Source organism: Priapulus caudatus, unplaced genomic scaffold, assembly GCF_000485595.1.
Source record: "Priapulus caudatus unplaced genomic scaffold, Priapulus_caudatus-5.0.1 Scaffold58, whole genome shotgun sequence".
NCBI classification, from domain to species: Eukaryota; Metazoa; Priapulida; class Priapulimorpha; order Priapulimorphida; family Priapulidae; genus Priapulus; species Priapulus caudatus.
Window position 1 is genome coordinate 659003 of NW_014577119.1, and position 13441 is coordinate 672443.

General features: G+C 43.4%; 2 protein-coding genes across 5 annotated transcripts in view; one reads left to right on the forward strand and one right to left on the reverse strand.

The window, feature by feature from the left end:
- LOC106821098 (SUN domain-containing ossification factor-like) overlaps window positions 1–9771 on the forward strand; it is a 42474-nt gene extending 32703 nt beyond the window's left edge. For all 4 annotated transcript variants that reach the window (XM_014825750.1, XM_014825754.1, XM_014825751.1 and 1 more), the window contains 10 exons: window positions 1077–1184; window positions 3120–3281; window positions 3576–3742; window positions 4159–4288; window positions 4522–5331; window positions 5797–5947; window positions 6472–6576; window positions 6871–7102; window positions 7878–7936; window positions 8266–9771. In XM_014825750.1, coding sequence (XP_014681236.1) covers window positions 1077–1184; window positions 3120–3281; window positions 3576–3742; window positions 4159–4288; window positions 4522–5331; window positions 5797–5947; window positions 6472–6576; window positions 6871–7102; window positions 7878–7936; window positions 8266–8679 — 2338 coding nt within the window. In that variant the 3' untranslated portion in view covers window positions 8680–9771. The remainder of the gene's footprint in view (window positions 1–1076; window positions 1185–3119; window positions 3282–3575; window positions 3743–4158; window positions 4289–4521; window positions 5332–5796; window positions 5948–6471; window positions 6577–6870; window positions 7103–7877; window positions 7937–8265) is intronic.
- Window positions 9772–11201: 1430 nt separating this feature from the next.
- On the reverse strand, window positions 11202–13104 carry LOC106821081 (uncharacterized protein YER152C-like). The gene is made up of 4 exons (XM_014825729.1): window positions 12974–13104; window positions 12470–12541; window positions 12070–12173; window positions 11202–11760 (listed from the first exon to the last, which is right to left on the reverse strand). The coding sequence occupies exons 1-4, from the start codon at window positions 13049–13051 to the stop codon at window positions 11595–11597; spliced, it is 420 nt and encodes a 139-aa protein (XP_014681215.1). The 5' UTR covers window positions 13052–13104; the 3' UTR covers window positions 11202–11594.
- Window positions 13105–13441: the final 337 nt, after the last annotated feature.

The window sequence follows — 13441 nt, forward strand, 5'->3', positions numbered from 1 at the left end:
CTACCGGTTGGCAAACAGAGACTACACTTGCATGTGAATCTGTGCCATCGATAGCATGTAAAGACTCACAACACACCTTACAATATATTATGAACTATTGAAAAATTACAGTAAAACATATAACATTTTGATATTCTTTCTATTCGACAGGCAGGCGAAACGGAGCCCAGGCATAGCGTTTTAGCAGACAAATTGATAGAGATTGTCTGTGTCAGTCTGATTGTGTATGTGTGTAACAGCACGGGCACGAGCTTGTATTTGCGTGAATAGTGTGCCTATATAGGCACTATCGTTTGTAGTAAAGTTAGGTGCATTTATCTGAAACAACCTCCGCGACATCGCTGCTACAATATACAGCGCACAATGCGCTACATTATGTTTTTATACACCGCAAGTCCTCGCTAAATTTACCGAGACCCTGCAGAGGTGTCGCTAAAGTTGTTAGCTAAATAACGAATAACTTTTGCGAACGGAGCTTTGTGAAACACGCGCGGACGTGTTCTTCGCTATTTACCGATCAGCTTTGAAAATAGCAAAGGAAAAATAGCGAACGAACGTTAGTGAAACGCCCCCCTGGTAGAATATTACAGGTAGCATTTATAAGGTGCAAAAAGTGAAATGGGTAGGATGATGCAGATGGCAGAAGAGGAAAGCTGCAGCATGTAGAATCAGCTAGGCCTAAAAAAAGACGTTTGTTTTCGCTAACGAGCTGAAAAAAATAGACATGGTTGGCAAAACTTTTTTTATCAAATATTGTTTATTATTTGTTGTATTCTAACAATACTTGTTTCATACGTATACCAGCCCATATAGTGACTTCAAAGTCAAATCAATGCATTCACCGATCGATATCACGTTGGTTTTTATTACGGTTTAAAATGGACTCGGTTGGGTTAGCGGAAACAAACGTCTTTATTTTTTAGGCCTAAGTATAACTGGGAATGAGCATGGTGTGGCGCCTGCCACATGCAGGCTGTAGCTGGCTGTATGGAGCAAGCAGTAGGTGTGTGGTTGGTTACAACATGTAAACACTACAGGCCTGGCTGTGGGTAAATGCTTGGCTGGTATATTTCCAGGTTTGTCGTGGAGCTGTGTGATCCCATACAGCTGAAGCTTCTCGAGATGGCCAACTATGAACTGTTCTCCTCTTTGCCAGAGAAGTTCCAGGTCTACACAAGTGACAGGTAGGAAAGCTACGCCACTATGAAAAAAACATTGAAGCCAAACATTACTGTTACACTAAATTACCCTAATCCTAACCCTAACCTTATTATTGTGCCGCTAAATCTACGAGTGAGGGGGTCGTAAACCGACTATCTCACGAATAAACTGGAAAATTGCATGCGTGTATACAAATTGGGGCTCACCTATTAGCAGACTTTTTACTGTTTACTCCGGCACAACAATCACCACAAATATATGTTGTTATAGGCTATAAAACAGCTGATGAACAGCAAACATGGGTCCTGCTATCTTCAGATTCGCAATAATGGAATGTTCAAACGGTCCCACAAAACAATTGCACCGCCGCCAGGGCCCGATTTAGGAGTGGGCAGAGTGGGCAGCTGCCCACGGGCCTCCACAAACCAGGCCTCCACAACGGGGCCTCCACATATTTGATTCAACAAAAATTTGTTAATGAAAAATATAGGCTGACCTGAATGACATGCACACAACCCGTATCAATAAAAACCAAACCGTTACTGTGCGCATTTTACATCTTACATACGTAAAACATAGCGGCATAACCCATATTGTATTTGTTTGTGAATGGGATAGTCAACTACAGGGGGAAACGTACCAACGGTTCAACGTAGCCAATATTCTCTCTCTTATTGCAGTTAACTTTTTTATGGCATTATAACAAATGATGGCTGCCCACGGGCCTCCACATATGTCTAAATCGGTCATGTGACGCAAATATTTATAGACGGGTACCTATCTCGAGATGTATACAAAGATATCTAGCCTAGTGGAGAGACAGCAGTCTGGTCTCGCGAGAGCAAAAATCACGCACTAGGTTTGTTGACATATGTAAACGATCTCATTTGAAATGCAGATCGGTGCACATATTGGTGGAAAGAATGTTGTGCGAGTGTTCTGTGACATGTTAGCCTTTCTATGTACATTTGGTGTTATGTGAGGAGTATTGGTAAGTATCAGAACTGGTGAGAAAATATTAAAACAGTTGAGCAACAGGTAAAAACACAAAATCCTCGCTTTAAAGAAACCTACAGGGATAATAGAATGTGAAAAAAGCGCAGCGTGGTGAGCAAAAGTTATGGAAGCTATGTGAGAAGCTGTTTTTACACGTGCAATAGCAACCGGTCCACGGGTAATGAATCTTATAGACAGCAATTAACGGAAGATTGAGCAGCATTAGCAAAACAAGCCCCGGCATAATACGGGTGTTGCTATCCCCCGGGCATGGAGGGAGGTCACGTGATAACGTTGACGATGACGTTCAAAACGTTAACCCTAACGGTAACCCTCACTCCAACACCGCCAACACTAACCCTCACACTAAATATATATGTCTCGCCGCGCTATATATAGGCATTGTGATCCACAAAAATTAATCTGGTGTGGGGACAGATATCATGATGCAAAAACCTTAACCCTATAACCCTAATCCTAACCCTAACCCTAATCCTAACTAATATTCCTAACCCTCACCCTGACTGTTAATGTTAGCCCTAACCCTCACCCTAACCCTAATCCTAACACTATCCCAACACTCGTGCTGCCACGTTGCGGTCACCTCCCTCCACGCCCGGGGGATAGCATTACCCGCATAATACCCTCCAGCAATCCTTTCCCGCTTCTGTAGTATGATGCCCCCTCTATGCTTGCCCAGGCTTGTTCACATTCAAACCTATATATCAGTGTGAAATGCAAGCAAAGGAAACTCAAGAGTGTCCATTATATAGATGTAGTATCACTGTATATCTGCCACTCAAAGTGTGTTTTTCATAGCTGAGTGTTTGTGGCATGGAGATCGAGATACTATCTAACTGCCATTTAAAAGAGATGCCACAAATGACCTTCATGGACAGGTGTCTGTTGTACAGGGGTGTCCGCTAACGCGGGTTTCATCGTGTTTATCTCGCCTCGCGCAGGTACCCGACGAGGGACTGGCACAATGTGGGCGTGTTCACGGGCAAAGACGTGCGTAACCTGCAGGCGTTTCCCACAGACGAGCAGGTCTTTGCCAAGTACATCAAGATCGAGATGCTCTCCCACTTTGGCAGCGAGCATTACTGCCCCCTGAGCATTCTAAGGTGATGATGGATTGCAGGACGCCCACACCCGGTTGCTCATGCGAGGCATGCGTATCGGGTTGGCGATCGTTTATAATGGAGCGAAAGTGAATAGCTGAGGGGCTGTTTTTGCGAAAGACAGCGGGATGGATATCTAGCGTTTGTTCCGAAGCTTATCGTACAGTTAATGTTACAGGGGTTCCGTTGCAAGTTAAGAACTTCTGCTTGTGAGGTGTGAACATGTATGTTTGCAGAGCTGTAAATTTGTTATCCCGATGGGTTTCGTCAGTCTAATCAGTACTTTATCTCCTACAGAGTTTATGGCGTCACCATGTTTGGTGAATATGAGGATACCGAGGCAGGTAGCGTGGCTGGGGCGCCAGGCGACCAGACAGGCATCGACACAGGAGGGCTGGCATCGGATGCCCTTGACTCTGACCTGATGAATGACAGTGGACCGGATCTACTGCAGGCTGGCAAAGGTTTGTTGTCTGACCTAGCAGTAGAATGCATTCAAAATTTTCCTGAGGGTACAATAGGAAATATAGATTACACGAATGCGCATTCAGAATGATGCTATAGGGCTATAAAACCAAAAGAGAGGTGGGGCAGAGATAGTAACTTGGCCATAAATTACGAGAGTGGTATCAATGCGTTCCCATCTCTCGATATCTAGTCATGATGATTAAGGTATTTCCATGTATCACAGTTAGTTTTCACGAAACACTAGTTTTATAATTAGCTAAACGGTAGGGGGATGTTTATGTTATATTGTGATTATGATTACATATATTATCAAGAGTGAATAAAAACTACTGATATTATGACAATAATATTATATAAAATGGTAAAATGATATTACGAGTGATGTGATTATAATATTGAATAATTTTTGCAGGTCTAGTTCAAAAGTTGATCAACAAGGTAGTCCATGTATTCAACGCAGACAGTGGTTATAACAGGACGGAAGACTTATCTAGTATCCAGCAGAAGAACATATCTAATAATGGAACTGTGGCAGATACCCGGTAGGTTCAATATTTTCGGCTTTTATCGAAATATTTATTATAGAAATTTTATCTATTAATCTGAAAGTCCTTAACTTGTGTTTAATTAACTTTAATGTGTCGACTGATGTTTGTGATGTGCGTGTGTGCGGAAGGGGGAGGATATCGGGGTGAAACAATTTTTTCAACATGTTTTTTGTGCAATTATTTTCACCTGTTTTTAAATCTAAACATTTGTTAAATCTCCCGTCTAGGCTGCTGAATGTGATAGTTATGCGAAACGATAGCGACGGGGAGATTCTCTGTGTGGACCAGATGACCAACATGTACGACGCGTGCACAATGTGCAGCACATACGTAGATGGCAGCACCACGACAGAGACGGGCACCAGGACGACGTGCGGCTTTCTGAAGACGCTCGACCTCGCTCTCCATCACCGCTGCCGGCCGGGCATCTCCTGTCGATTCCCGCGCAAACCCCCACGCCGCGGCGCTACCTACTCCGGCGCGGACGACACCGAGATACGTACGGGAAGCGGCAAGGCGGTCGCCGTAGAGACGGAAACTCAGGCAGCGGGGTCTGCGGACAGCGGCGGGTCGTCTGCGATTCACGCGGCGAGCGAAAACGGTCGCTCGACGACGGAAGTGCCGGCGACTGAGACGCAAGACGCGAGACCGGGCGATTCGAACCTAGCGTCGACGCCGCACGTGACCACGTCGCCGACGGCAACCACACTCGCCGCATCGAGTGCTCGCGAAGTGACGGTCGATGGAGGAAGGAAGGACGAAGGCGGCGGTGCTGCTGCTGACCGGGCGCCTGTGATAGATGCTGATGTGCCTCATGTGGCCAGTAATGAGTCGGGCAGTGTGCCCACCGCCGCACACCACATCGCCACCATAGACGCTACGAAACACGATGAGCCAGCCGGCAATGCAACCGCGCCAGCCGTAACGGATGAGGCGAAGGGTGCGCCAACTGGTTTTGGCGCAGGCTACCCGAACGGAGAGTCGAACGGGGCGTTGACAAACGCGAAGGAGTCCGTCATCATGCGGCTGAGTAACAGGTAACAAGGTTACGCGCGCGCAGCTCTATTGCTGTGTGGTTTGTAGTCACATTGCTTTCAAATACAAATATGCGTTTTGCTGTGCTATTGTTGTGGTTGTTGCTGCTGCTGCTGCTGCTGCTGCTGCTGCTGCTGCTGCTGCTGCTGCTGCTATTACTGCTGCTGCTGCTACTACTACTACTGCTACTATTGCTACTGCTACTACTATTACTACTAGTATTACTACTTCTGCCACTGTGCAGCTACTACTGCTACCGCTAACTGCGACCCCAGCCTCTTGCTGCTGGTGCTGCTGCTGCTGCTGCTGTTACTACTACACGGATGCAGTAACTTTGGCACATGTTTGCAGGATTAAAACTACTGCTGCTGCTGCTGTCTCTGCTGTTGCCGCTGCTGTTACTGCTGCTGCTGCTGCTGCTGCTGTTACTACTACGTAGATGCAGTAACTTTGCTGCCTGTTTACAGGATCAAAACGCTGGAGCTGAACATGTCTCTGAGCAGTGAATACCTGGAGACGCTGAGCCAGCGATATCGCAAGCAAATGGAGCAGATGCAGAAGGCATTCAACACGACGACTACGGCTCTGCTCAACACGTCGCGCAAGGCCGAGGAGCGAGTGAGTGCACCTCCCTTCAGCCACGCTAGCGTCTCTTCCAACAAACTTACTCCCAGACTATCGACCGCAGCCCTGCTCCTAAATCTACAGACTTCAAGCTAGAATATTTTCCGTCCCATAAACTATGGAACTCTGACCTCTCTAAGATCTGCTCCTTTTATATACAGACTGCTATCTCTAATGTTTTCTCCAGTTAATTATGGACACCTCATCTGTCTAATGTCTGCTCTCTATCTAATATACAAACCCTTGCCTTCTCGAATATTCCTTCCTATAAACTAAGTACCCATCTTACCTGTAACAACCCTGTCTCCAAACTGCTGGGCCCAGTCTAATCAAATGCTTCCTATCAAACCACGTTCCCTTGACTAAACCATGAATCTGCTGATCCCTAACTAATATTACCCTGAACCATTCGCCGGTAACACCTCACGTGATTCCCCAACCCAATAAAACAACAGCCGGTATTACCATTTCACGCGAGAATCCCTTAAATTTGTCTCTAACTGAGGTTTGTTCTGCAGGACCTGAGGCAGCAAGAGGCGATTGCTGTTCTCCAGGGACAGCTAGATGAGCTAACGAAGGTGGTGACGAGCCTCGTTGATGAACGCCAGTCCCTTCACCAACAGGTGCTGACATCTAGCGGTCTAACATTGCAACATGCACCAGTTATTTTAACATTATTATTATATACGTATTAATGTTTATGCAGATTACTTATTTTATCATATATAAATAGATTTTGCCGAGCCCATGTCAGTAAAACACCAGCAGGTAGGCATTAACTGCCTCATCATAGGCCTGCCCCCGGAGTTCATTTCAGAGAAGCAGTATTGTAAATAAATATTCTTTACCGGACAACGAACGAATCGAGCTACGCAGACGTCTTGTGCGTGTCGCTGAGAGATGTTCTTGTGTTTCAGGTGATAGAACGCCATCTGTTTTTGATGGGCGTCGAAATCATCGTCATGAGCCTGCTGATGAGCTTCTGTCTTCGCTGGCAGCGACACAGGGCAAACGCGATGCCGGCCCAGAAACGCCACCAGGTGGCGCGCAACAGCACGACGCGACGCCATTCAGCAACGATGGCCTGTTCCACCCCATCACGTCAAACTCTCAAGCGACAGTCCAGCGATAACACTCTTAACCTTTCAGGTATTGATACTTAGTTGGTCCGCAATAAGCTATGTAACGGCTAATGATTAACCTAATTACGACTAAATACCTCATTAGGTGGCCACTGCTGTAGTTAGCGGTTATACGGGGGTTAAGAACGTGTATTGTATGTTTTCAGTATAGTTCTACTTAACAGACGTCACAGGTGTTGTGAAGCATTGTGTATGTTTTATAATTAACTTTGCTTAGCCTGTGCTCGACACCGGTCCCAGGAGCAGTTCAGACTACTACAATTTTAATGGCTGGTTTTAGCACTCTGTTGTCACTGTAGTAAAATCGTGAGGGTGATCATTGGGCATATAAAACTTCCAAAATTGTTGACATTATAGGATCTGCATAACTTAATGGGGTTCAACCAATTCAGTTAACTTTATTCTTATTTGAAACCGAAGCAGATTCTGGTAGCAGTTCAGCATCGTACAACTACAGTCAGCTGTACAGTGACAAGGTACTGAAAATGCCGCTGATTTCAGCATCGTGAAGACGGTCAGGGGTGTCGGTGACATGCGTGACGATTGACATGACGGGTTGAGACGCATGATTTCAGGTGGATGATTGGTGCCGACAAACACAAACGGCAGGAGAAGACTGCAGCCTTGTAGGGTTGTGGCGCATGCATGGGTTGATTGTGTCATGTTTCCTGGTGACAGTGCTGTGCTTGTAGCTGTTGGTTGGAATACGTGGGGCGATTGCTTGTGTCGTGCATGTGTTGATTGTGTACGTGTGCGTAGCTTATGCACTGTGTTTGTTCTAGGCCAAGGGTATGAGGATCTGATGATCATTGAACCCTTCGTGCAGGAAGCCGATGATCAGGTATTTGCTACTTGCTCAAAGGTTACCATTGTAATATCAATATTGTTCTCATCAAATTCCATTGTATATATATATATATATATATATACGTGCATACATGCACGAATTGTTTAACAAAATATAATCAAATGGAAGGTAGCCAAAAACAGATATTCATGTCGTCCTTAAACTTCTAGTTTAGAAAAAAATATCAGTTTGTGACAAGTAATTTCTGTTAACTAAACTGTTGATGTATCTACTTGTATGTATTCTGAATAAGCCGACAGTGGAGTTGACGTAAATGTGGATAGATTCATTGGTGCGTTGCTGATACACGATCTCTCTTGCAGAACGCACCCGGCGGATTGAAAAAGCGAAAGCGGCGAAACAAGAGCAAGAAGAAGTCTCAGTCGTCACAAAATCTGCACGAGGCGACCGGCGGGGCGGCGGTGACGGGGGGATTGCGACGTAGCTCCATGTCTTCCGCGTCGTCCGGCAGCAGCGGCGGTGGCATGAACAGCGCGGGGCTGCTGTTTGGCACGCAGCACACCGCGCGCGAACCTCGCGTGCAGGTCATCTACGAGCGCATGAAGGACGACGCGGCGGCGCCCTCTGCCCGCGCCTCGAACCACGCGATGCAGAACGGCATCGTAGCGTCGCACGCAGGCGGCGGCAGGCATACAAAGAAACAACAGCAGCAGCGAATCATGGATGATGTAAAGCCCAGCCGCGCCACGAACGCCTGCCGCTTTAGATTTTTGTAGCGATCGTCTCGGGGGAGTGGTGCCTTCCACGAGCGGGCTCGCGCGCTTGCTTGCGCGCACATACAGTATTCCGTTAGTTGTGATAACGTCGTCAACCCTGACGAGACAGTCGGTTAGCGCGTGTTCTTATTGACTTGATTGATTTTTTTTTCTCGCTTATAATGCTCTGACCAAGACCGTAGTGCGAACATGGTTTGGCCATGCCATGCAGGCACTACTAAAGAACTCTTGTGGGAGGATAGCTGGTTGCACTGTTTAGTGTATGAGTAAACGATGTGTTGCTTGTGTATCCTGGTGTGAGGCCCGGCTTATTTTTTAAGTATTTTCGAAGATTTCTCACTGGGTATGTAGCTGCTGGTTGAACTGGACATATTGCAATTGGGTCTTGGAAGGTTCATCAAGTTACATGCAGTAGGCTAACGAGGTGCCTTGATTTTCAAGCAGAAAGCCCTACACGCCTTCTCTTTCAGACAAAGCTGTCACACAGAGAGATACGTTGTTTACTCGGCTCTCATAAGTTATTGTTTTGGTGTGTTGATGTATTATTGGTACTGCCATTTGCATACTACCGCATCAACGTATTTCGTCTGTAAATCTAGATGTTTTTTTTCTCGTGTTTTGCAAGTATTAATCGTATGTAGTGTTATCAGAAGTACATGAATAGAGAGAATCCTGGTGTGATCATCTGACGTTGATGCTACTTGAAATTTGTCATTCTCAGCAAAATTACTCTCCTGCGCTTATTCCTGCTTATAAGTTTCTAGTGTTGCTGTGCGTCTTTCCAAGTAACAACGAAGTATCAGGGGTGTGACTATAAGTGTGATGCCCCAGTGTTGTGTGTGTGTGTGGTATAGAGTCTGTTTATCATTTAGAATCTCTGTACACAACTCGTTATCTCACCTTCTATAAGCGGAGATGCTGTTTCGAAAGATACGGAAAGCTCTATGATCGATGCACGGGTGTGATACGCAAGTGTTGTAATTTTATTTATTTTCGTTGTGCCATTCGAGTGTAAAGTTGAGTGCAAGTGACAAGTTTGAAAGCAATTGATGCCAAGAGTTTCTAATAATAAATTTACCAGGTAGGTAAAAACACATTGTTTGGATATTTATTTAATTGTTATAATTCAATGCTACAACATACACAAATGCTATAACATTATATCGATCACTATATTCTAATTAATAATAATAATCTATTATTATTCACTCCTGATACTATCACTAGGCAAAATAGTAAAAAGCCATGACAGTTTAAACAGCATAAAACCGACGAATATATAATATATATATTAATAAAGATATTTTATTTATATATTTTTTATATTGATATGTGACAATGATGCAGCATTTACCCGTGAAATACTTTGTATATATGACCGCACGATAACATTTGCATTGAAATAACTATAAGATGTATGGCGTTATACATGTGTATAACAGTAGTGACGTCAACTAAAAGCAGGCACACTTTCCACTGCTGCAGTGAAAATATCTACAATGAAGTCTTTGTTTCAGGTCTAAATAACTAACAGGATTTATCAGAAAAATATACACTGAGCTGTTCCAAAAAAATATTTAATTTCCAAGTTATATTTTAGAATCATACAATATATACTATATCAAGATCTCTCAGAAAATTGCATAAAAATTGAGTATAACAACTTGTAAGAATCATTACATACACATATAGACATATGCACATGGATGTATATATATATATATATATATATATTCAAATCTATTGATTTATTATAAATTATTAAGTAATAATATTAACATGCTGTCTAATTACAAGATATAAATTTGTTCAGCAATGAACTCACTGCAAGCTCCATGTCATTATATATAACATTAAGCCAAGTAAAATCCAGAGAGACATGATACAAGATTGCGTGGCACAGCTTTGCTGTTGATCCTGAGCGCTGCGCGGATGAGACGCGCCTGCGCGCGGATGAGATGCGCCTGCGCGCGGATGAGATGCGCCTGCGCGCGGATGAGATGCGCAGTTCCGCGGGATATGCTCACGTGACCGAGGGAATGTTCAAGTATGAAGCGCTGTCTGCAGTGGAGACGTGCGCCAAATTCGAGGCCCGTCGCACGTCTCCACAGCGGTCAGCGGATGGTCTGTAGTTTTAGAAGATAACAATGAAGACTTTGTTCTAAATAAGAACTATCGGAGGCTAAATAAGATCAATATACAGACCTTTGAATTTCTTGACTAGTCAGTCAAAGGGCTTGTTGGGGGTCCATTATGCAGAGCTTCCAATTGAAATGGACCATGAAATTATCAAGTGGAATTGTGTTTTTCGGTACCCCAAAGAAAATGTCTCCCTCTTACATGCACCCCCTCCCTGATCAATCACGCATTCAGGCGTCAACAATAACAGAGATGAAATTGTGTCGAGTTTGTGGCTCTTGACGCACGTGCATTGACGTACAAGACTGTTGAAAGCACAGGCACTTGGAACGTCTCATTAAAAATAAATATTCACACAATTTTTCACAATGATCGACCGCCTGTGTGCAAAATAGGTGAACGTATGTGAAAAATATACGGTTAGTTCTTACTGTGACATATCCGTGACTAACTGACACTACTAAATTGGTAATCGGCATGATGGCATCATGGCCGCATCACGTCTAGATGCAATCTCCCACCATAATTGCAAATACTTCTGGTTTTCTTAATTTATTCAGTTTAGACTAAATGTCTAACCAGTGGCTAACCATATATCGAACCAGTGTCTAAAGACATCAAGACCTATTCTTACAATTTCTAAAAATGTCTATAGCTACAGTCACCCCTATAATCGTGATTAGATCATCTTATACTTGCATGGCCACTCAGGGCAGGGTGTGTGACAATTAAAAGATGATTTAAAGCAAGTTCAATACATTCTTCAGTGCGAAAATCTATGAGACTACAGCGCTACCATTCGGTCCATCGATACATTCCTTGATGGCAGCACAGAGCGCAGATATACCACCAAGCAGCCGATCTGCACTATAGTGAGAAATGCAGAGGCGCATGCAGTTCTCAAATCTGTCACCAGGTGCTGCACTTTGGTCTGAACAAAACCTACAGTATAGAGGTGTATGAAGTACTAGGAATAAGAAATGATATAAAAATGCACTAGTGTGTACCGAATTACAATATTGAGTCACAATATTATTCATTACTTAAACAAAGTCATTATTAATATTGGGCTAATTGAATTTACACCTTTTAAATAACAAAAAACCTACTTCAAATACATAGTGTCAAGTACAATATCAAACAAGAGTGAATTCCTGTAAACGGATCTGTAGTTGAACATTTAAATTTAATTTTGAACTATTCACCGCGATTCTAAGAAACATGCGCCAGTAGTATACCGATTTGAATTACCTGTCTCCACGTGCAAAACTGACTCTGTACTTTTCCTGTGCCCTATCCCTGAATTTGCTGCAGTGTATGCCTTCTGGAAGTGTCACCCAAATGAAATATCCTCCCTAAATCCAGCAACAAACATCAGTTCAATACTATTGCATCACTATTCGACTGTTAAATCATTACAATTACTACGAGGACTACCACTGGCGTTTACCACCTTCACAATGTTCAATGAATAACAATAGTGATTTTATTACATTACCTTAATACCTTAATTATTACTTATAACTGCAGTTGCATGTAAATACTAATTCCATTACCTGGTCATATTATATATTATATTATTATTATACCTGGTCATGAGGTGAGTAAGGTACGTGTATTTTGTAGGTAAAAGAATTTAGGAATATCTCACCCGAGGTTCAGTAAATGTTGAACCTTCTGGCAGCTGATCCTTCAACACTCGCAAAGCCAGCGCCATTCGAACCTGCGACAAGAAAACATGGTGTGCCAGTACATTTACCAAGATAATCTTCATCTTCCACTGAAATCTAGGCTTGCAATTCTTTATGAAACGTAAGCACCATGGGCTAAGTTAATCATCTGCGACTATCAATATGTGGTATAAGGCATTGGCCTTGTTGTGCGCAGCTTCAGTATACGAGGCAGTATTTGCTCACACAGCTAGACTATCATGAATCGGTAAGTTTACGTCATCACAATAACAAAACTCACACTATGTAAAAACATATAAAAAATGTACTTGTCTAGGTAAACTGCTATATTACTCTCAACAATGTGATATGAGACTTATATCGTATAAACAAAAGAGTCACTCATAATAACAGCCCCCCTAGCTGTGCTTTTTCCTGCCTTCCTCTCTTCTCAAGTGCTGTGCCAGTAGCAATATAGCTGTTACCTTGTACATAAGCTTGATGTACTTGACATGCTCAGTCAGAAGGCCTAGTTCTAGCATACTCGAAAATATGCCAGACATTGTGTGTGCGACACACCCACCGCTAGACAGATATGGGCTGGAATGCACATGAAGTGAATGCATATTATATTACATCATGGACTGAATGAAAACAAATTCAAAATTAATACGGTTTCATTCACTCTACGTACAAAACCACATGGGCATTATGTGTAAAAGTAACCAGCTGGGGCTCCCTCTGGATGATTTAAAGTTTGAACCAAGACTCGAGCCACCAAAGTATTTTTTAGTCACCAATGTAAACCTATAACCATTGTTCACTTTATTGTATGTGCTAAGCAAGGCATAAACAGGTGATGGGTATGAGAAGAGATGTACGAAAACATTTTATTATAGCTAGTTCTAGCATACTCGAAAATATGCCAGACATTGTGTGTGCGACACACCCAC